Source organism: Diabrotica virgifera, chromosome 7, assembly GCF_917563875.1.
Source record: "Diabrotica virgifera virgifera chromosome 7, PGI_DIABVI_V3a".
Classification (NCBI taxonomy): domain Eukaryota; kingdom Metazoa; phylum Arthropoda; class Insecta; order Coleoptera; family Chrysomelidae; genus Diabrotica; species Diabrotica virgifera.
The window spans coordinates 19,573,155-19,598,441 of NC_065449.1; the positions used below are offsets into that span (position 1 = coordinate 19,573,155).

Genomic DNA, 25,287 nt, shown 5'->3' on the forward strand with positions numbered 1-25,287 from the left:
TTTAAAAAAATATGTAAAATAATGTAAAAATATGTATAATGTCCAAATTTTCCGAATTTCAAATTTCCCGAGTAGTAAAACCATATATTTTATGTTATGCTTTACTATGTTTCAGCTGTATAATGTAGTAGTGGACAACGAAAAAACAGGTAAAAAGTTACTAAAATACGGAGGATTAGAAAGAAGAATCAGTTTTATACCTCTGAATAAAATAAAAGCAGCCAAAATCGACAATCATACAATTCAGGTTGCTCAAAAATTGGTATGTAGGTACAATATTTTTTAATTTTTTTATAAATTTTCTATTGCTTTTTGCTAACCCTTAAAAGCACAACATGATTTCTGTTGCCGTTAAAATTGTAATACAAATTGCATTTTTCATTTTTTCTACTTAGTAACTTTTTGAACAGGAAAAAATATTCACTTCTGAGTGGGTACTTTTGGGAAACAGACGTATTTTTTATCGTGCGATCTTTTTCGATTTCGTTTTAACTGTAAAAATTTCACTCGTTTGTGCAGTTATAAAAAAATTTAGAGGGAAAATGACACAGTAACTGAACTGTTAGTTTTCATGATCTTTCACATAAGCTGTTGATTATCATAGGTTTGTTCCAACATGAACTTTTGGACGGCCCAAAAACCGTCACGAAACTGCTTGTACCGTTTGTTGTGCGCATGTTCGTAATTATATCGCCCAGTTATCGTCCCATGACGGTAATCATATATTTGTCATTTTTGTTGGTGACAGCTTGTGTGCTTTTAGTCGATCAAAGGCTCAAAAAATTTAAAGAATTAAATCCTAGTGCTCAAGTCAGTCCAACCAGCACATTATGCATTTGCCCGATTACTGAAATGATCATCACGAAACCGTCACCGAAAGATCACAATTCTTGTTGGAACAGTGGGAAGGACGATCCGATGACGATCATATTTTTGTTGGAACGGATTTTCTTTACTGCGCAGGATCGTTACCGTTTCCTGACGGTTCTCGGTCGTGTTGGAACAAACCTCATATAATACAGACTGTTTAATGTTTGATTAGATATACCCCAATGAAGGAATCGCCAAAATCGGCAACATTGCTTATGAGAATGACTGATTGAATCAACGTGACATTAGGTAGACAGCTGGGTTGTTACAGTGTTGCCATTTACAGTGCGTATATCTAATTGAAAACTAAACAATCTATATATTTCACATTTCAGGTTGGTGCCGATAATTGTAAACCAGCCATGTCACTTATAGAGTACGACAGAGAACTACAGAGCGCCATGGAGTTCGTTTTCGGCAATGTTTTTATCTGTACGGATTTAAGTATTGCCAAGGAGATAGCTTTCCATGACAAAATCAGGAAAAAGTGTGTCACTCTAGACGGTGATGTTGCGGATCCATCTGGTATTCTTAGCGGTGGTGCTCCAGTAAAAGGAGGCAGTCTATTTCTGCAGCTCTGGGATGCGCAGAAAAAAGAGGTACAGTTGGTCCTTACTTAACACTCATATAAGATTTTTTGTGCTGCCTAAAAAAAAACCTCTAAATACATTTTTTTATTGTGTAGGAAATACTTGCTACAAAAGAGAAGGAATTGGAAAAAATCAATGCGCTTATTCAACAGTTGAGTGGTCAAGAAGAAAATTATAACTCTCTAAAACAAAAATTGGACTTGGCTCATCATAAATTGAATTTGGTGCAACAAAAACTGCAACGAACTACTCATCATAGAGAACAAGAAGAGATTAATAATCTAAAGCTTCAGATAGGTAAGTAAATATCCTCTGTGTATTTATATTGTTGCCATATTCATTCTATTTTTACATTAAATACGCACAAACACAATAAAAGGTTCCGAACATTACTTATAGTGTAGATTATTTACTTTAGCGTGTTTGACTTAAAACAGGCATACCACTCAGTCAAAAGGAACAAACTATACTATATATTGGCTAAATTACCTTATTAGGCAACCTAATTAGGGTAAGAACAGAATAAGTGGGTCGCGGTGGAGGTGGAGGTGGAGGTCGCGGTCGATGTCGATGTCGATATCCATGTAAAACAAACACATTGTAGTGGAATGGAAGAGAACAGAGCAGGTAAGTCGCGATGGAGGTTTAGCGCGATGCCATCCAGGAGGTTTACATCAATGCTTTTGAAAATAAAATTAGTTTGTTTTACATGGATGTCTACTGCGCAGCCTACAAGGATGCTTCCCTGTAATTGGTCCGTTCGAAGCAAAGTTGTCATTACCTGAACTATCTGAGTTGATACTTTTTATATAATTCCCTTTTTTTTTGGTATTCGGTTTATTTTTGAATTTCTATAGTAATTAAATTCAGTAAATTCTTGAAATATGAAGGAGGATCTGATTATTTACAGCTGACAATACATCACTATCATCACTTGACTGACACAACATCGCAAAAGCACAGTCTATTTGTCATTCAAATTTCATTAAACTACTTCACTTGATGGTGGTTCTAGCTCGACTGACAGCGCAGGTGACCTCCTTGCTATGTGCTGTCGACATCGACCGCGACTTAACTAGTAGCATCCACCGCTACCTACACCTCCACCTCGATCCACTTGTTCTGTTTTTACCCTTAGACTCTTTAAAGCCCCAATGGATGAAACTCAGGCATGTGTACGAATACAAAATCACCGGACAGACTTTTTCAAAATTTATCCGGTTTCCTTTCGGCCCGGACTTTTCCAACATTGTTTAATTTGGCACTTGAGTATGCGGTTAGACGAATGCAAACTGGACAAAACCTACTGAAAAACCGAACGGTTCAACTGGTCGCTTATGCCGATGATATTAATAATATGAGTAGAACATCAACAGGAGCACAGGAAACATACGCAGAGTTAAAAACGCAAACAAAAAGGCTAGGTCTGGAAATTTACACAAAAAAAAACAAAAATAATGATACAGACAAGAAGAAATACAGTCCCACAAAACATTATACATGAAGATGATATTGAAACGGTTGGAAAGTTTACATACCTGGGAGTAGAAATATATGCCGATGGATCAGAAGATGGAGATATACGGAAGAGAACCACGCAGATAAACAGAGCTTATTTTACCCTCTCCCATATATTTCGGTCTAAAAGTGTCCACCGAAATACAAAGATGAGAATCTATAAAACCTTAACCCGACCAATAGCATGCTATGGAAGTGAAGCATGGGTCATGAAAGAAAAAACCAAAAACAAACTCGACACATTCGAAACAGGAAAAACAGCATCTTTAGAAGTCGATACAACAACGAGCTTTATCAACTTTATAAGGAAACACCCCTGTCAGACTTCATTAGAATACAAAGATTGCAATGGGCCGGACATGTGATAAGAATGGGAGAGGATAGGCTACCAAAAAGAGCACTGACTGCTAGAATGCAGTGAAAGAGACCAGTTGGAAAGCCAAGAAAGCGCTGGGAAGACACAGTAAACAGCGCAGTAAACAGTAAGCCCTTTTATAGGAGTCCGTGTATGGAGAAGAGCAGCCACAGACAAACAAGGGGTGGAAACAAAAAATAAAGGAGGCCAAGGCTCAATTTGGGTTGTATTGCCAAAAAAAAAGAAGAAGAAGAAGAAGAAGAAGAAGATAATTTAATGCAAAGAAAGGAGAAATGCAAAAGACATATCTCCATTTACTTCTAGTTGCTGGTCGATTAAGTTATCATGGTTTCCTTTAATACAGCCACCTCTCCCAATATCTATTTTTAAACTATATTCAGTTTTATTACTTTTTCATGAAGTTCTATCTTGCTTTCCAAACTGTGTAAGATTTTCTTTGCTTTTTTTAGTTAGTCTAGCTAGTCGTGTTAATGATTTTTTGTGTATTCTCTTATTGTTTTTTCTGATTTCCTTGTTATTCGACTGTATTTGTTTCATTTCTGTCAGATATTATCTGGCAGATAACTTAACTCTTCCTGCTTTCTTTTCTCTTGCGTTCTTCGCCTTTTAAAACTGTCTGTGGCTAGAGTAAAACGATTTTAAAACATTTCCGTTTATTTTCAGAAAACTTGAGGGAAAAAGTGAAGACCTGCAAAGAAATCGAGACAAAGGCCAATAAAAAGGCAGAAGAATTAGAAGCAAAAATGAAAGACGCCGAAGGTTACCGAGAAAAACAACTCGAAGAAGCAGAGACGGAAATGAACCAAATGAAAACAAAGGCAGATAAGAGTAGAAAGGAATGGAAGAAACGCGAACAAGACTACGAAACGTTGAATTTGGAAATTTCAGAATTGCGGACTGGTTTGGATACAATTAGAGGTCAAATAGAGGCTTGCAAGCAAACTATTGCCGAGCTTCAGAGTCAATACGATGAAATGGTCGGTGGAACTTCGGAACTGAAAGTAAGTGTTGAACATAAAATTAAAACCGCGTATATGACTAAAAAAATTTAATATCTGATGATTGCATTCTTCTTGATGGTCGACTCTTCTCTATAGAGTTGAAACGTGGAACCTTAAAACACCGTTGATATACGGAGGCCTTTGAAGGTATGTATCTGAAGTATAAACGGCACATAGTATATTGGATGAACCCCAAAATGACATGGTACTGAGCATGGTTTGGTGAATGGCTAATTTTGGTCTTATTTTATGGTTTTTAATGGTGATGAAAACCAAAATGAAGTACACTTTGAACTTTAATTGGAGTAACAATGTCAAAACGTAATTTGACCCTAAAAATAAAAAAACAAATCACATTTTTCTACGTTTAACTAGCTACAACTAAACTGCGCGTCATAGAAAACGGGCACTCTAAAAAATGGGTCATTTTTGATGTCGCGTATCTCCTAAACCTGTTGTCCGATTTAAATCATTTTTTGAATATGTTATAGCTCTATTCTTTGTAAATATCCCTCTAATAATATTTTTGCTATACAGGTAAATTTTCATTGCATTCCGGGTGGCCGAATCAAACTGTGTTTTTTTCTCAAAGTTCGCAACACCCTGTGGAATATTGTAACATTTATAAAATACTGAAATTAAAACCCAACTATAACCTAAGGTTTTCTTAACATTATGATTTTTGATTCATTCACTTATGTTGGATAATACAAAAGTTATGTACTTTAACAACTAGCCATGTTCTTCATCAGTACAGGGTGTTATAAGTCTAAAGAGTTTTAGAGACTAAATAAATTCGACAAACTTTAAGGGGTAATTCTGCATTAAAAATAATAACAGTTTGCTTTATAATCATATATCCGCAAAAGCTTCGTTTCCGAAATACGGGATGTTAAATTTTTTCTTACAAACTAATTATTTATTTATTGCTTTAAAACCGGTTGAGATATTCAAATGAAATTTGGTAGGTTTCAAGAGATGGTTATTGCGCATTTTTTGATATTCCACTAAGAATTTTATATTCACTATTGGAGCGCATACGGGTAATATGACCGATAATATTATTCGTATGCACGCCAATGGTGAATAAAAAATTCTTAATTGTATGTCAAAAAATGTTCAAAAATTACGCCTTAAAACCCACTAAATTTCATTTTCATATCTCAACCGGTTTTAGAGCAATAAATAAATCGTCAGTTTGTAAGAAAAAATTCAACATCCTGTATGTCGGAAACGAACCATTTGCGGACATATGTTTATAAAGCAACCGGTCATTATGTTTCCATGTAGAATTACCCTTTAAAGTTTGTCGTACTTCTTTAGAAACACCCTGTACTGATAAAGAGCATGTCTAGTTATTAAAGTACATAACTTTTGTATTATCCAACATAAGCGAATGAATCAAAAAACAGAATGTTAAGAAAACCTGAGGCTATAGTTGGGTTTTAATTTCAGTATTTTATAAATGCTAGAATATTCCACAGGGTGTTGCGAACTTTGAGAAAAAAACACAGTTTGATTCGTACACCCGGTATACAATGAAAATTTACCTGTTTTGCAAAAATATTATTACAGTGATATTGACAAAGAATAGGGCTATAACAAAATTCAAAAAATCACTTAAATCGGAAAACAAGTTTACCGCGCAGTGTATTTTCGGTCTTAATATTTTTTCCTGAAATTGTTATAGCACATATTTTTTTCACCTTCTGAAGACTATGGAAACCGTTGCAAGCCTTCAATCATATTCTAACAAAGTTACGAATTTTTTTAAAGTAAAAGGTGAACATTCGTGAACTGCAAAGTTAAATCTCAAAGAATGAGTGACAAAATTTGAAATTTAGCTTTTTAATCACGTTTATGTTGAAATATAGAGTACAAATAAGTTTTTTGAGTTTTAAAACGATTATAACAATAACTTTTTTTAGGAAGCGGTCAAAGCACTACAAGATGAAGTAAAGCAAATACACGCCAAAATATCTGATCACAATAAAGATATTCAAAAGAAAGACAAGGAGAAGGAGAAGCTACTGCAATCGAATAATGATATAGAACTCAAAATTAAAGAACACAGCCATGAATTGGGTAAATTGAAGGAAAAGTGCAAAATCGCCAAACAGAGGGTGAGTATCATTTTTAATTAGTCTCTTCTTCTTCTTCAGCCTGTTTGTATCCACCCATGGATAAAGGCCTCCCCGTGAGTTCTCCACTCTTCTCTGTTTTGTGCTATTTGGTGCCAGTTTCTTCCCATTTTTGCTTTGATGTCGTTTAGCCATCTTTTGTACAATGTTTCTTGTCCACCTTAAGATGTTTTGGCGTGTCACCTGTCCTACCCAGTTCCATTTCATTTGTCCAATTCTTCCAATAGAACCTATATGTTCTCTCAGAGATTCTCCTAACATAGCTCTATCGATCGCCCTCTGTGTCGTTCTCAATCTATTCTACAGGAATCTAGAGGCTGATACCTCTGTGTTCATGGTCTCCATTCCATAGGTCCATTAAATTAGTAATTTTTAGTTAATAGTAAACGGTAATTTACTTCTTGTTTTAGGAAGAAGACTTTTCGAAGAAAATTGATCTTAATAATTCAAATCTACAAAAAGCGGCGAATATGTCTGTGCAGGAAGGACGTGAACTTGAGAGTAGGGTTAAAAATTACGAATCTAAAAAACAGAAATTAGACAGAGTCGTTAATACAAAAGCACAAATTATGTTTGAACAAGAAGAAAAACAGGTAACACAAATTGCTTGATTTTCAAAATCTAAAATTGCTTTCAACCCCCTCTGTGGCTCAGTGGTAAGAGCGCCTACCTTTGGATCGAAAGGTCCGAATGGTCGTGAGTTCGAATCTCACCAGGGTCAGAAATTTTTCGTTTATTTTAAATTAATAAATGAAAATAGTTTCTGTCCTTGTGGGATCGGTATGCACTGGAGGGACCGCTGACGTTAGGATACAATTAGTGTCTCTTTGCAAAGACAATGACGTCGACTTTGCAAAGTAACAAGGCACTTACTCAACACACACACACACTACACTTTACTACCCTGCGTTAGTGATAAGTTATAGTCTAAAAATCATTATGAAATTGACTGGCCATTTGATAGTGAAAACCAGTGCCAATAAAACACACACACAAAATTGCTGTCATTGTTTAATATATTCGATGACATCGTTGTAATCTCCGTTTCAAACATTAGAATCAGTATAGTTGTATATTGCAAGCGGGATTACCATTCTGTGAATTATCAGTTAACAGTGATAATCCTCTAAAAGTACCTGCCTAATACTACCGTTGAGAGCGGCAACATTGTCAAGAAAATTCTCATTTAGTTTGTATTGGCCCTATCCTCCGTATACTGACTCTAATGTCTGACATGCGGTATAGACAAGTTTCTTTAATTTTGTTCTTTATGAGGACAGTGTACACCTAAACCTCAAGTAGACAAGTTGCAATACCCTTTGCTCCTTCTCTTTCTCTTCCCAAAGGAGGTTCAATCAATTCGTAACTCTTCTTCTTTAACTAATTCTGTCTGAACTCACTAAAGACCTCGGCATTTTTTCTTATTCGGTATTGGTTACTATTCGCTGCCATGATAAGGTCCAAAGATTATTCTTAGGATTTTTCTGTCAAACAATATTTTAATTACTTTTGTCACCGTCCACGTACCATACCGATACATGAGCACCAGTCAAATCACTGTTTTATTCTGATTTTTTATGTTCGTGATAGGCTCTTAAATTTTATACCTAGTATTCGCGGTATGCATGTACTTGGAGGGAATACGAGAAACGATCGTGCGCGAATAGCGGAGAAATATTGCAACTTTCTTAAATAATTCATATTGTCAATTGAAATAGTCAAATTGACGTACATTTCATACTACACTGTCATTGAAAAAGAAAAATTATATATTGCTCCACAATATTGATATGTATATGGAATTATTATATAAAGGTAAATTTAATTAATTTTATGTTGCTTGCAGTACTGCATTTTGATAACTAATTTTATTTAAAAAAATTGGAAAAAATCCTTTGTAAAAGGTATAAAATTTTTATTAAAATCCCTTTAAAGGGCTACATCACAACAAAACGTTTTCGATTTTCATAAAAAATCATCATCAGTGTTAGATAAACTGAATGCTAGCTGAGTCACAAAAGAAAAATATTCGGGTAAAAACCCTTTAAATATAACATAGATGCGTTAAAAGTTTAATAAAATGCCTTATGGTGGTCACATGGCAACTAGGATAATGCCCTAAGGCAGGTAATGTAATGAATTTCCCAACGCGTGGGATCCAAATTGAGTTGTTTACATTCCAATGACTTAATGGCAAAACGTTTTGTTGTGATGTAGACCTTTAAAGGGATTTTAATAAAAAAAAATGTATACCTTTTACAAAGGATTTTTTCCAATTTTGTAATTGATGGTATACAGCCAACTACAGGAAAAACTTTTTCTTTTCCTTGTGGATTTTTTAATTTTATTTACTACATACAATTGTTTACATTTTAATAACATAACCTGAATCTTACTTTGTCTTCTTATTATTTTTTTGGACTATGGCCTTGACATTTATTCGGTAACCAGGACTAATATAATTGGCCAATATAATTAAAAGTGCGAATATATTTGCAGAGCGTGGAAACCAGGTGTCGCTTTTCCGAACTTGCACGGTCCCAACCTGAAGGCTATACACAATTCTCTTTCTTTGCTGTCTAACTTCTTCCTTTTATCTCTTCCGTGATATTGTTATCTGCGATAATTGTCTCTCCGAGATATTTAAAACTGTTTACTCTTTCAAAGGGCTCTTATATGGGTCTATTGTAAACTTTGCCCTATTCTATCTCGTCTCTTTTGTCTCATCATCATCCAGCCTCTGAAGTCCACTGCTGAACATAGGCCTCCTGCCTCCTCCACTTGTTTCCAACCCTATCTATCCTGCACCGCTCTCATCCAGTTTTTATTTATCCTTCTTAAATCGTCGGTCGACGACCGACTTGTAGGTGGTCGACCGATGCTTCTTTTGTCTTCTCTTGGTCTCCATTCCAATAACCTCTTTGTCCATTGCCCATCTGTCATTCTGGCTATGTATCCTGCTTATCTTCATTTTAGTCTGGCAATCCTTTCAATGACGTCAGTTACCTTTGTTCTTCTTCGGATCTCTTCGTTTTTGATTTTGTCTCGGAGAGTTATTCCCAACATGGACCGCTCCATTCTTCTCTATGTCACTCTTAGTTTGGTAGCTGAGGCTTTAGTTAGGGCCTAAGCTAAAGCCTCTTTTATCTATTGATGCACATATATTTGGTTTTCTCTTCATTTGCCCTTAAACCAGTTTTTTAGCCTCTACCTCCAATTTATTGAAAGTCTCCTTCACATCGGTGACTGTGTTTCCCAAAATGTCAATGTCATCCGCGTATGCTAGTAGTAATTTTGGTCTATTTACTGTCAGTACATCTGTTTTAATTTGTGATATTCTTATTACACAAAGTTCTTCACAAAGTTCTTCACTATTTTTTTTTTATAATTGGTTGCTCACAATTTGGATTTCGAAAAGGCCTGGGTACCAGGGAAGCACTAGTTGCAACCCAAGTGCTAGCTCAGAACTGCTAAGATCAAAGGAAGGATGTAATGATGTGTTTTATAGATTATGAAAAAGCCTTCGATCGAGTACAACATCATAAACTCGTACATATACTAAAACAACTCGACATAGATCAAAAAGACATTCGTTGCATAGAGGCTCTTTACTGGAATCAAACAGCTGTCGTCAAGATGGATAATGAAACAACGCAAGCTCAAAAAATTCCCAGAGGTGTAAGACAGGGATGCATTCTCTCCCCACTACTGTTCAATCTATATTCAGAAAGTATCTTCCAGGAAGCTTTTGAGGAATGCGAAAGCGGCATCAAAGTAAATGGTACCTGGGTCAATAATATACGATATGCGGATGACTCGGTCTTAATAGCAGACAATATAGAAGACCTCCAAAACCTTCTTAATAAAATTGAAGAGCATAGCGAGAACATGGGACTTAGTATCAACATAAAAAAGACGAAGTTCCTTATAATCAGCCGTCAATTATGTCAACATCAAAATTCAAGACTAGCATATAACAACCAAGATGTAGAGCGCGTAAGAAAGTTTAAGTACCTGGGAACCTGGCTATGTGAAGACTGGATGTCGAATATGGAAATTAAATGTCGGATAGAAAGAGCCAGAAGTGCATTCATGAAATTCAGAAACGTCTTTACGAACTCTGACTTTGACCTAAACCTAAGACTAAGATTCACAAAATGCTATATATGGTCGGTGCTCCTATATGGCATGGAAGGATGGACTTTAAAAATAAACACAATGAATAAGCTAGAGGCATTTGAGATGTGGATCTATCGACGAATCCTTAAAGTTCCCTGGACCGCAAGAATAACAAATGAAGAAATCCTGAGAAGAATTGGTATAGAACGACAACTGATGTGCACAATTAAACAGAGAAAAACGGCATACCTGGGGTACCTAATTAGAAATGAAAGATACCAGTTTATGCAAACCTTAATTGAAGGAAAGATCGAAGGAAGAAGGGGAGTGGGCGGAAGAAAATGGCATGGCTCCGTAATGTCAAACAATGGACAGGACTAAAAAACATAGAAGACCTAATACATACTGCAAGGGATAGAGAAAAATGGTCAAACGTGATCGCGAACATCCATTAGTGGATTGCATAAGAAGATTCTTACTACTTTTGCCAGGAATATATTAAAACGGAGAGGTGATAGCGCGTCTCTTTGTTTCAGACCACTGCTTATTTCAAACGATTCTGAGAGCTTGTTACCTATCCGTACTCTGGATCTACAGCCATTTACACATATCTTAACAAACTAGATAAGCTTTTTTGGAACTGATAGTTCTGCCATTGTATTCCACATCTGATCTCTTTTAATGCACCTTTCGGAAATTTATGAAGAGATTATGGATAGTTCTGTTGATTTCCCATTCCTTTTCAAGCATCTGCCTTAGAGTAAAAATCTGATCTATGGTTTTTTCTGAGTCCGACTTGATATTCTGCTATGAAATTTTCTACAAAAGGTGTTACCTACTTAAGAGGATGTCCGATAAGATGTCTCTGTAATTAGAGCACTTGGTTTTGTCTCGCTTTTTATGGATGGGGATTATTACACTTTCTTGCCATTTTGTGTGTATTTTCTCTTCGTTACATCATATAAGTGTTATTAGTTTGTGTATTTGTCTGGTCTATGTTTGAATCCTCTACCAGTAGGTCTACTCCAACATTGCTTCTCCATGTTCTTCCTCTTGATGTATGTATAGTAAATTTTTGAAATATTCTTGCCATGTTTGAAGTAAGGTATCTGAAGGTAATATCGCCAAGCTAAGGTTTAGAATTTTTTTGTTGGATAGTGGGTCATATTAAAAAAATGTCACAACTTCAGCTGTTCAATGAACTACTTGAAATTACGTAGAATCCACTAAAAAAATAATTTGGGTATTTTTACACATTTACTGAACAATTTAAAAAAAAAAGTCATCTTTGGCGATATTTCCAACCCTTGTTGGCAATATCGCCAACCTATTATTTCGAATGCAATACGGTCTAACAATTGAACATTATACTTCAAAATGATATATTTGCTGAAAAGTAACAATAAGTAAGTATTTAAGAACAATAACCTTTTTGTACCATAATCTGGAGTGGTTAGCGTATCTGAAAATGAAGTGTCATGTTTTTCTTCATCTGATGTTTCCATCTCACTTAACTCTATATCATCAGAATCACTGTTGCTTGTCGATGACTTAATTTTTCCAACCTTAGACGTATCTGGAGAAAGTTGCCAAGGCAACCAAAACTCCTAGAAGGGATGGTAACGCCAAGGCGTTATTACCATCCATTGGACTTGGCGATATTACCGACATGCACATAAATTGTTTGTAATTTGGTTTTCGAAGATAAGCAAAACTATCTTAAAAATCTGAATGCATCATTTTATTCCTTAGGAAACAAAGTACAAATCACTGAAAGCAAATAATATTACTCATCAATAACGCCGCTCCAATCTAATAAACACAAAAGATGTAAAATTATAAACGGTACTCCTTCTACACCGAATACTGATACTCAACTGTCATAAACACCGCTGACGAATCTAAGGTCATCGCAAACATGATCACGTGATTTAGAATACTATGAGGAACATATCCAAGTTGCCATTTTTTATTATTTAGCAAACATACTTTCTGAGAAATCACGAGTTGGCGATATTACCAACCTGGCGTTATTACCTGCAGATACCTTAGTTGTTTTCCACTTCTTTTATTATTAATTCAGCATTATTTTTCTGAGTACGGACACGCAGTTTTGTCTTAAGCCGCTCTTTTTGTTTGACACCGATTTGTAAAATTTAATTTTTATCGCTTAAAGACCGCGTCCCACCATCAAATAATTTGATCAAACTGGTTTGAGCAAACTGAAAGTGACAGTTAGTGACGTCACATCTTGAGTGTTCATTGTGGATAATAATGAAAAATTTTAATTTTAAATAAAGTACAAACAAGTTAGACAACTCAATACAAACAATTTGATCAAACTAGACTGATAGTGAGAGCACAGATTTTTAGAATTTCAAAAAAACTGCAATTGTGACGTCACTTTGACGTACTTCCTCAAGTACGCCAAGTTTGCTCAAACTGTTTGATCAAATTATTTGATGGTGAGACGCGGCCTTAACAGTTTAATCTACATCAAAATATCATTAATTCCTAATATCTTTCTAGTACATCAGACTAAGAAACAGACAAAAAATAGTACAGCAAGATAAACAGAAAATTCTGGAAACCCTCGAAGTGATGGATACTAAGAAGGAGAATTCTTTAAAATTAGCATACCAACAAGTCTCCAAAGACTTTGGATCGATCCTTTCCACGCTTCTGCCTGGTGCAAACGCTAGATTGGTACCGCCTCTTGGAAAATCCATTTTAGAAGAATTAGAAGTGAACGTCTCTTTGGGCGGAGTTTGGAGGCAAAATCTAACTGAACTCAGTGGCGGCCAAAGGTCCCTGGCGGCTTTATCTTTGATTCTGGCTATGTTGTTGTTTAAACCTGCCCCTTTGTATATTTTGGACGAAGTCGACGCAGCTTTGGATATGTCACATACGCAAAATATAGGAAATATGTTAAAGTCGCATTTTAAAAAGAGCCAGGTAAGACGTTTTTAGTGTTAATTCAATTCTTCTTCTTCTTCTTCTTCCTTCTTGTATGTATGCTTTAAAGCATGTTTCTTCTTCAATATTTGTCTCCTAAATTGTCTAAATTATCGTACCATCTTTTTCTTGGTCTGCCAATACTTCTTCGTCCATTTTGTGACTTATCTCGTGCTATTCGTCTATCCTATCCTCTGTCATTCTACTAATGTGTTCGTTCCACTCCTGTTTCCGTTTTGTTGCCCATCCATTTATGTCTTCTACATTGCATGCTCTTCTTATGTTTTCGCTTCTCTTCGTATCCAACAGACTTTTCCGTGATATTCGTCGGAGTATTTTCATCTCTGTTGTTTCTAGCAGTGGCGTAGCTGACAGGTCCGCAGGGCCCGCAGGGCGGCGAGGCCCCGACGTTACGAGGGGCCCCTTAAAGCATCCAAGCTTAATACTTACTTTCTTTAAATTAGGGACCAAAACATATTTTCCTGATAAGCATCAAAATAGGGAATTTGGAAGGGAGTAATGAAACGGGTAATTGACGCAACTCTTACTCTTTCCGGGTACAATTTAGCGTTTCGTGCACATGTTGATAGTTTAGTAAGATGAAAGTGAATTCCAAAAAGGTAATTTTTTGTCGGTGGTTCTTTTACTAGCTAAATATGATTCTGTTTTAGCTAAATTAATCGATAGAAGCAATAACTTAAAAACAAATTGCTTGAGCCCCCAAATACAAAAGGAAGTTATAAATTTGCTTGCTCAAGAAACTGAAAATAAATTGATTAATTTAATTAAAAAAAGTTGTTTTTATTCAATAATTTTTAATACCACTCAAGATATTTCAAAACACGATCAGCTTAGTTTATTTTTCGGTATGTAAAATAATTAATGAAAATTATTTATAATGAAAATATATGAAAATAATTTACCTTCCAAAAGCATAAGTTGTTGAAAGTTTTTTGGGATTTATTCGCATATTAGACCAAAGTGCAGAAGGTCTTGTAAATGAAATTTTAAAATTTATACTATCAAAGCACCTTTCCGTACACAACTTCAGAAGAAAGGGATATGATGGAGCAACAAGCGTTTATGAGTGATGTATACTCAGACGTACAAAAGCGCATAACTGACATTGAAAAAATATGTTCCTATTTTCATTGTGCATCCCATAATCTGAACCTAGTGTTGAATGATGCCGTTGCTGGTGTACAGGAGTTGGTTTTTTTACGATATAATTAAGAGATTATATGATTTTTAGGGCAAGGATTAAAAGATGGGATCTACTATGTATTATTAGGACTTTAGATTCATCGCGTTTGTAAACACTTAAAAGGTTATGTGAAACCCAGTGGTCATTCAGACATGATGCTATTATGGTTTTGCGTCGAGCTTTCCGATAAGTAATGAAATCTTTACATAATGCTTTAATAATAATACATTATTAGAGCATATGAATAATTTTGAATTTGCCGTTAACATAATAATTCAATCTAAAATACTTAACTTTATTAATCCAACATCAAAATTCTTGCAATCTGAAACGGCAGCGTTAACGGTCGCCTTTCAACTTTTTGAAAAACTCGTGATAATCTTCGAGAAATGAGAAATTCGTTTTCCGAAACTTAAGTAGAAGCAGCAGGAACAACAGAATAGTGGGATATTATACCGGAATTTAGAAGTGAACGAATAAAACGCATAAAAAAATTTTACGGTGAGCTCAGCTGGGACGAAAAAATAGCTTGTAGAAAAAACAGCTTTGAAGTTAATGTTTTCAACGAAAATTTAGATATAATATTGCAACAACTTACTAATAGGTTTGTCGGATTAAGAGACATGTACAATTTGTACAACAGGTTTTCATGTCTATTCCCAAAAAATCTATTAACATTAACTGATGACAACTTATTAAAGAATTGAAAAATTGTCATACACACATATTTTATTACACCGTTATTAGTTGTCGTTATGTTTAAAATAAGGGGGCCCACAAAAATTGTCGCGGGAGGGCCCCTCAATCTTCAGCTACGCCACTGGTTTCTAGTAGTCGTCTCGTTTTAGATGTGTCAGATCTTGTCTCCGCCGTGTATGTCAATATAGGTCTAATTGCTGCTTTATAGATTATTGCTTTTGTGTCTTGCCTTAGGTGTTTGTTTTTCCAGATTGTGTCATTGAGAGATCCCGCCGCTTTACTTGCTTTTAAGCTTGTTTGTCGTACTTCTTCTTCAACATCTTCGTAACTAGTTATATATTATATTCCCAGATATCTAAACCTTGCTTCCTGCTTTATTATTGTTAATTCAATTTATTAACTTAAGTCTCCACGATGTTCTTCTGTCACGGCGAAAGTCACGGAGAAATTAGATCTAGGATAGAGCAGGCTAGAGTCGCTTTTAGAAGGATGTCCAAGGTGTTATGTAACAGAGACCTAAAATTGGCATTGAGGATCCGCCTACTTCGCTGCTACGTGTTCTCGGTCTTACTTTATGGTGTCGAGTCCTGGACTGTGAATAAAATCGATCTAAATCGCCTTGAGGCTTTCGAAATGTGGTGCTATAGAAGAATTTTTAAAGTTTCCTGGGTGGAGAAGATTCGAAACTTCACAATAAGAACGTCTCAGCAAGACTACTGAGATCATAAAAAGCATCAAGCAGAGAAAGCTGGAGTACTTCGGACATGTAATGAGAGGTCCCAAATATAGGTTGCTACAAAATATTATGCAAGGAAAAATAGCAGGCAAACGCGGTCCAGGACGAAGAAGAACCTCATGGTTGAAGAACTTGCGAGATTGGTATGGTGTTGATACAAGCATGCTATTTAGGGTGGCAGTGAATAAAATTAGGATAGCTATGATGGTAAACAACGTTCTGAAAGGACATGGTACATGAAGAAGAAGATGTGCTTCTTCATCTTCGACTTCTTTTTGTGTAGGCACGACTTTGTTTTTTTAATGTGCCTCCAGTAATGAATTTTGAATAAGTTGAGGAGAAGTTTTATTCTCAATTGGGAAAGCGTTTTAAAATAATTTAAATAATGATAAGCTTCATAAGATCGCATTGGTTTGAATCAGCGACAATTTTTAGCGTTTTTTCATGATTTAGGATAATTGTTGAATGAATAATTATTTTCTTCTTTCAGTTTATAATCGTTTCCTTAAAAGACGGTATGTTCAACAATGCTAATGTTTTGTTCAGAACCAAATTCGTCAATGGCGTCTCGATGGTATCAAGAACCGTAAACCAAAATAGTACATAGTACAGACATTACAGATAATAATAGTGGTAGTAAAGCTTGTAGTAGAACTAGGTAGTAATAGTGTAACTTGTAGTAGTAGGAGAAGTAGATAATGTTACGATTGAATTTTGCAGACCTTCATTGTTGTTAAAGAATTTTGATATATTGTTGTTGTCATACGTGTATGTATATGTTTGATATATTGTTACATAGATACATAATCGGTTGCCTCTTTTACCATTAGGTGTCGAGGTTGATATATTGTTATTATTTGAAATATTGTTCTCCGTTATTATTTTTAAATATAATACATTTTATATACTTTTTGTAGCTCGTTTTTTCTTTTCATGCATTAAAAAGCTAACCCAACGTCAGGGCCGCGTTTAGGTCAATTGACGCCCTAGGCAATTCTCTAGTAGCCGCCCTTCAAACATGTACCATTTTTGCGAAAAAAAAATTGCAAGCAGATTTTTTTATTTAAATAAGAATACATAAAAATTCTCAGTCCAGGTCGATCACATCAGATTTCTTTCTTGATTTTTCTTTGGAAAAATCATCTATAATGTCATAATTTATCGTCTTTGTTACGTCACTTTCTATGGGCAAAATCGACAAATTGTTAAGACGTTCTTGCGTCATACTTGATTGGAAATTATTTTCATGACTATTTTAAATTCTTGACATTTTCGAAAATGGCCTTTCAGCGGACACGTTGGTTGGCAACTGGGAGGCACAAATAAATGCGCAAAGAAATATCAAAATTAGGGCAAATATCTTTCAATCCACTCTTCTTTAAATATTTAGATATGTCAATTATTGGTGATTGGTGATTTTATTGTGGTATCCAAATGAACCTTTAAGTGAATGCATTCATGTTTGAATGAGGTAGGTATCTATTAGTGCAGTCAGTGAGGGTATTTGGCTCCGAATTCCATCCTACTGCATCAATTTACTTGATATTTTCACTGTAAGTAGGGAATAGCTCAAGAAACAAAGTCTACGCTATATCATATGACGCTTTTAATTTAGGGGTGGTTCCCACCCGTTCTCGGGGGTGGAAATTGTTTTATCAAACTAAGACCGGAAGTGGTCAGAAAACCTAATTCTTAGCAATAACTGTTTTATAAATTTTTGAAGTTATACTTCTTTACGGGCGTAATGACGGTGAAATTTTATATGGGAAAACCTAGCGACCGGGCGCATGCGCATTATAACTTTGTTCTGATTGGATGTTCAAATGACATGACAAAAATTATCCAATATGGCAGCTGTGGCACAGCTGTGGGACTGTGTTTGGTTATAATGTATGCTTGTTGCGTTTTAAAATTTGTAGGAAGAGAAACAACAAACAAAAAGTTAGTTAATGGTTATACTGCCTTTTTAAATAGTTTTCATATTATATTTTTGGACTTATTTACATAGAAGAGATGATTGTTGCATGCCAATGTGAAAGCTCATCAAACTGTGCCTAGTATGAGTGCCGCAGATCTCGCTTATTCAAAGCTAAAGAATCTTTCACTGGTAAGTGTTTTATAAATAGTTGATCAAATTTTGTTATGATATTTGAACATAGCCACTTTGCACGACGCAAGTGATTGCGAAATTTATTAGTCGTTATACGGGCTCCGATACCTACCTTGAACCTACCAAAATACATAAGTAGTATGTAATACTTTTTTTTACATAATTTGATTACCATCAAAATTTCTATCAATATTCACCTAATATATTGTCTTCTTACCCTATGTTTTGTTGTATTTTTTCAATTCTAAATCATTTCAATTCAAAATCAAAATAATTTGATTTACATAAGTTAAAAATGTCAAAAGGTTAATCTGTTTAGTTAGACGATCTTCGCACATAATGACAAGCTGTCTCTGTGGTGCAGTTGTAATGCGGGTGAATCCCAATACAACGCAAATACCAGCCGCGTGGTAAGTTGGTTCGAATCCCAATAGAAACTTTTATTTTTTTATTTTTTTTTATACATTTTATGATTGTAAGTATATTTATTATATAATTTTATTTTCAGAAAATACGTATTTAGTTAAAAATTTTTCCGACAATTAATGTTCAGAAATCATTTGTGGCATTTTTAATGTGTTTGTGTGTGTTTTATTTTTTTATTATTTTAATTTTTGGCACTGTTTTAATAAAAATGTTTGAGAAGTATTAAGTATAAATTAATTTAATATTTAAATAAAATATAAATAAAAAGTATATTAATTTCGTTTATAATCATATAATCATATAATAGAAGTATAACTTCTTACGTGCGTACAAAGTACACACACATTCTTTTTTTAGAAAACTCAATATGTTTTGAGTTATTCGTGGTTAAAAATTTGCCATTTTCATTGAAAAATTACACAGTTTATGAAAAATCAGAGAGATTTATTTTTCATAAATCTTCTAGTTTTAATAAAATGAGAGATAGTACGTGAAAAAAGATTTTTTTTGATGCATGCTCAAATCGGTGTATTCAACTTAATAACAGAGAAATTGTCGATTTTAGGGGTATAATTCTACCAATACCTTTTGTAGTGCTTGAAAAGACCTTTAAAACGAGAACTGTTAAATGTCGGTTACATTCAAACTAAGCGAGATATGGTGCAAAAAAACTTATGACTAATGTATTTTAAGGAAAAATGAGAAGTATATTTAACCCCTCATCCACCAGAATTTAAATGCATCATTTTTCTTCTAGAATACCTTCTACTGTAGTGTTATTTCTATATTCAAAAAGTTGGACGGGTTTAAAATGAATGATTTTTGAAAAGAATAAGATTAAATTATAGAGCAAATTTTTAAACTTTCTTAAAAATCTCCCTTTTTCTCCATGTAAGTCGAAAGTGATAAGAGATACGTAAAAATACCTTACAAAAATGTAGGTTTTCTTTTAGATAACAATTTTATTTTTCTTTCATTACTGTATCTCATTATCATTTTCGAGTTACATGGAGAAAAGGGAAGATTTAAAAAAATTAAAAATGCTCTCTAAAATTTGATCTTATAGAAATAAGACTATAGTAAAAGGTATTGTAGAAGCAAAACGATGCATTTAAATCTGGTGGATGAGGGGTTAAAATATACATACTTCGCAATTTATGCGATTTATCTTAAAATAAATTAGTCATCCTTTTTTGTTGCACCATATCTCGCTTAGTTTGAATGTAATCGAAATTTAACAGTGCGTTCGTTTTAAAGGTCTTTTCAGGCAGTACTTACAAAAGATATTGATAGCATTATACCCTTAAAATCGACAATTTCTCTGTTATTAAGTTGAAAACACCCATTTGAGCATGCACAAAAAAAATTCTTTTCACCTACCATATCTCTTTTTATGTTATCACCAGAAGACTTATGAAGGAACGAATCTCTTTGATTTTTCATAAGCTACAAAAATATTTTATATAGTTTTTTTCGTTAGATGCATAATTTTTAAGGTATTCGCAAAAAACCATCCGAAAAGGCGACATTTTTTAATGAAAATGGCAAATTTTCAACCACGATTAACCCAAAAGGATTAAGTTAAAAAAAATTATAGAACAGTGTGCCGGCGGCCCAATAATCCCTAAATTTACGACTACTGTCCTTTTTGATTGAATAGTGTTAAGAAAATGCAATTTGTTTTCTAGAAATGAATGCCCACTTATTTTCCATTGATGGATGTACAGATGTACTTAAATGTTATTCGATTTTAATTTTTATATACAAATATTTTTTGTACAGTATTTTTGCCGCCCTTTCATAATTTGCCGCCCTAGGCAACTGCCTATATTGCCTAATGGATAACACAGCCCTGCCCAACGTACTCTATGTTACTCACTACCCTATGTGGGTAACCAGGATATATTACGAGTTACAGGGAGACTACAGAACGCTGAATTAACATATGAAGAGAAAAACCCGTAATAATAATCTTCTTCTTCGTAGAAATCAACGGTGTTGATTTCTATGAATTTTCATATATGCGGTCTGATTCCAAGTAAAGTTCTGAAATTATTCTGAGGTCTCTGTCATCCAATTCTGCTTCTTTTAAAATGTTAATTTATCTTTTGGTGTTGGTGTTTGGTGTCATGCGTTCTACCCAATCCTATATTGTTCTTTTGGCTGTGTTTCTTGATATGCAATGAAAGGTTCTGAGTCTATGGGACCTTTGTAGGAATACGGAATACGTGTCCCATATTAAACATCACCATTACGTTTGTACTCCGAAGACGATGACTGAGTTAAATAATTTTGACGCATCAGAATTATAAGTACACCACGTATATTTTCAAGGATCTATTGAGGATTGTAGAGTATATATATAAGTATATTTCAAGGATTGATAGATATTTTAATAATCACAATATTTGTAAATGGTAAACCTTTACCAAGATAACAATGACCAAATTGTTGTAAACAAACAATTTTTACTAGTTTAGTAGCTAGGTATATAATATGGTCTATTTTATCTATTGAACATTTACTTGCATATATTTGAGAAAGCAGTAGTATACTCTTTCTAAGAAAGTAAGTAACTCTTATCCTATGTAGAATATTTAAGAATATACTCAGTTTATAAAAATTTTGTTGTATTTTTCAAAACGTAAGTAGATTTTGTTTTTACTTACTTTACTTAGTCCTAAGCCTTTCTACCTTTAGGTGTAAGGCTGGTGGAGTTGAGTTTGGCATTGCAGTCTCCATGCTTTCTGATCTTGCGTTAGGTTTCTTGCACTTTCCAATGTCAATCCCTTCTTCTCAACTTCTTTCCTGATTTCATCTACCCACATAACTCTTGGTCTCCCTCTTTTGTTTTTCCCCTGCACTCTCATTTCGAACACTCGTTTTGTTAGCCTCTCGTTCGACATTATACACACGTGCCCGAACCAGATTTTGCTTTTATTGTATTTTATTTCGATTGCTTACTCATTAATTGCGAATTAGATAATGACAGTTACCTTCCAAAGAGACTCTTCTATGTTTATCTCCGTCAGTTTTTTATCTATTCCTTCCCTGCAACTTGTTCTCGGTCTCATTTTCTCTTACATTTTGGTTGTCATTTCAGTATTCGTTATTCATCCATTCTTTATATATGTCTGAACCAGATAAGTTATTTTTATTGTTGTTCTGAAGCTATTTCCTTGTGGCATTTTTATAATTACATATTTTTACATCATAGTCTCATACATTCTCTTTTTATTTTCTTTGCTGATGGATTAAAAAATATTCTATGAAATACCTACTGGTTAACATTGTAATGGCTTTTCTACCTGCTGTATTTCTTTCCATTATGGCTTTGTCTAATGTTATTTTTAAGTTATTTTTAGTAAGTCATGTGTGATTGTTCGTTATAATCCCAGTTTATTAATGTTTTCGTTGTTAACACTTTCTCTTCTAGATTTTCCTGCCGCTCTTCTCCAACAATCAATTTACGTTGCTCTCAGCGTTGCCAGTGTTCTTCTTTCAGTGGCCATATCATATAATCTAATAGAGCTGTATAAAGTAAACTCTTTACATCATAGTCTCATACATTCTCTTTTTATTTTCTTTGCTGATGTATTAAAAAACATTCTATGAAATACCTAATGGTTAACATTGTAATGGCTTTTCTACCTGCTGTATTTCTTTCCATTGTGGTTTTGTCTAATGTCCCATCGCATCGTGCCAATATTGATAGATAACCTACAGATGTAGGTTTTTTGGTTTTAGGAGCTAATCCACACATGAGTTTAGTAATTGCAAATTTAGCGTCCCAGGGCCTCGCGTTTTGACCCTTCGCTTCGTTATCGAACGTATTCGTTTCGTATCTGTTTAGTATACGAAGCGAATATGTTCGATAACGAAGCGAAGGGTCAAAAATCGAGACCCAAGACCTCTATTTTACGCTTCGTTATCGATCATTCGCTATCTTTACACTAAACAGATACGAAGCGAATACGTTCAATAACGAAGCGAAGGGTCAAAAATCGAGGTCCAGGCCACCCTACTATTAACTTAATAAGAATAATAATTTTGCTGTGGTATAGTTATTATAAAATTATAATCTTTAGAATTATTATTTAGAAAATTCCACACCTGTAATTTTGAACCAATCAAAATACGTTATTTTGACAGATCACCATGGCAACGGAGGTATTTTATCGGAAATTTTTTGCTCGTGGGGTACCCAACAGCGAATTATAGTGGAAATTTTTTGACGTTTACAATAACAGAACATTTTTGACAGACTGGTTTTTATTTGTTTACATAATTTAGTTTTGATTCATTTTCTATCACTTGTAGTTACTCAAAACTTATGTAAAATTGAAGAATATACTATTTTCTATCTTGAAATGGTATTCCCATGCAACTACAATGAGTAGAAATTACGAATTTGAAAGCCTAAATAATTGCTGACAAAGCTATGGCGCGCTATTAATCTGTTCATGCAGCTTTGGAATTTCAAATGCAAATTTGGTGTGGAATTTTCTTACCGAATACCACGCTAAGTCAAATTAATATCCGGAAATTTTTTTGAGATCATTAATATTTTGAAAATTTCCCAAGTCGCAGACGAGTCGAACGAGAAATAATTTGACCTCTAGTGGTATTACTAGTGAAAATTTCACACCTGTAATTTTGAACCAATCAAAATACGTTATTTTGACAGATCACCATGGCAACGGAGGTATTTTATCGGAAATTTTTTGCTCGTGGGGTACCCAACAGCGAATTATAGTGGAAATTTTTTGACGTTTACAATAACAGAACATTTTTGACAGACTGGTTTTTATTTGTTTACATAATTTAGTTTTGATTGATTTTAGTTACAAAGCTAAGATGTTTTCTATATTCTTCGGACACCTCCTCTCTTCTTAATGGCGAAAATGCAGGACTTTGAATGTTTTCAATTAAGTTTCTATGTCTAGTAAAATATATATAATATTTAGACACTAATTTATTTACCTTTCTCCCATTCAGTACTTTCAATTTTGCGTAGTTTAGTTTTAAAAACGCCAAAAAATAATTTTCTATCACTTGTAGTTACTCAAAACTTATGTAAAATTGAAGAATATACTATTTTCTATCTTGAAATGGTATTCCCATGCAACTACAATGAGTAGAAATTACGAATTTGAAAGCCTAAATAATTGCTGACAAAGCTATGGCGCGCTATTAATCTGTTCATGCAGCTTTGGATTTTCAAATGCAAATTAGGTGTGGAATTTTCTTACCGAATACCACGCGAAGTCAAATTAATATCCGGAAATTTTTTTGAGATCATTAATTTTTTGAAAATTTCCCAAGTCGCAGACGAGTCGAACGAGAAATAATTTGACCTCTAGTGGTATTACTAGTGAAAATTTCACACCTGTAATTTTGAACCAATCAAAATACGTTATTTTGACAGATCACCATGGCAACGGAGGTATTTTATCGGAAATTTTTTGCTCGTGGGGTACCCAACAGCGAATTATAGTGGAAATTTTTTGACGTTTACAATAACAGAACATTTTTGACAGACTGGTTTTTATTTGTTTACATAATTTAGTTTTGATTGATTTTAGTTACAAAGCTAAGATGTTTTCTATATTCTTCGGACACCTCCTCTCTTCTTAATGGCGAAAATGCAGGACTTTGAATGTTTTCAATTAAGTTTCTATGTCTAGTAAAATATATATAATATTTAGACACTAATTTATTTACCTTTCTCCCATTCAGTACTTTCAATTTTGCGTAGTTTAGTTTTAAAAACGCCAAAAAATAATTTTCTATCACTTGTAGTTACTCAAAACTTATGTAAAATTGAAGAATATACTATTTTCTATCTTGAAATGGTATTCCCATGCAACTACAATGAGTAGAAATTACGAATTTGAAAGCCTAAATAATTGCTGACAAAGCTATGGCGCGCTATTAATCTGTTCATGCAGCTTTGGATTTTCAAATGCAAATTAGGTGTGGAATTTTCTTACCGAATACCACGCGAAGTCAAATTAATATCCGGAAATTTTTTTGAGATCATTAATATTTTGAAAATTTCCCAAGTCGCAGACGAGTCGAACGAGAAATAATTTGACCTCTAGTGGTATTACTAGTGAAAATTTCACACCTGTAATTTTGAACCAATCAAAATACGTTATTTTGACAGATCACCATGGCAACGGAGGTATTTTATCGGAAATTTTTTGCTCGTGGGGTACCCAACAGCGAATTATAGTGGAAATTTTTTGACGTTTACAATAACAGAACATTTTTGACAGACTGGTTTTTATTTGTTTACATAATTTAAAATAAAACGCCAAAAAATAATTTTCTATCACTTGTAGTTACTCAAAACTTACGTAAAATTAAAGAATATACTATTTTCTATCTTGAAATGGTATTCCCATGCAACTACAATGAGTAGAAATTACGAATTTGAAAGCCTAAATAATTGCTGACAAAGCTATGGCGCGCTATTAATCTGTTCATGCAGCTTTGGATTTTCAAATGCAAATTTGGTGTGGAATTTTCTTACCGAA

At 34.1% G+C, this 25,287-nt stretch overlaps 2 protein-coding genes across 2 annotated transcripts in view; one reads left to right on the forward strand and one right to left on the reverse strand.

Moving 5' to 3' along the window:
• Positions 1 to 17,089, forward strand: part of LOC114327700 (structural maintenance of chromosomes protein 2-like) — a 40,125-nt gene extending 23,036 nt beyond the window's left edge. The window contains exons 8-15 of the mRNA XM_028276392.2: positions 116 to 262; positions 1,206 to 1,469; positions 1,556 to 1,757; positions 4,018 to 4,355; positions 6,284 to 6,478; positions 6,907 to 7,089; positions 13,145 to 13,570; positions 16,700 to 17,089. Coding sequence (XP_028132193.2) covers positions 116 to 262; positions 1,206 to 1,469; positions 1,556 to 1,757; positions 4,018 to 4,355; positions 6,284 to 6,478; positions 6,907 to 7,089; positions 13,145 to 13,570; positions 16,700 to 16,816 — 1,872 coding nt within the window. The 3' untranslated portion in view covers positions 16,817 to 17,089. The remainder of the gene's footprint in view (positions 1 to 115; positions 263 to 1,205; positions 1,470 to 1,555; positions 1,758 to 4,017; positions 4,356 to 6,283; positions 6,479 to 6,906; positions 7,090 to 13,144; positions 13,571 to 16,699) is intronic.
• The window catches only part of LOC114327693 (brain tumor protein), a 396,953-nt gene continuing 372,284 nt past the window's right edge, over positions 619 to 25,287 (reverse strand). Inside the window, exon 10 of the transcript XR_007699170.1 lies at positions 619 to 1,008. The gene's annotated coding sequence lies outside the window, so the exon portion shown is untranslated. The remainder of the gene's footprint in view (positions 1,009 to 25,287) is intronic.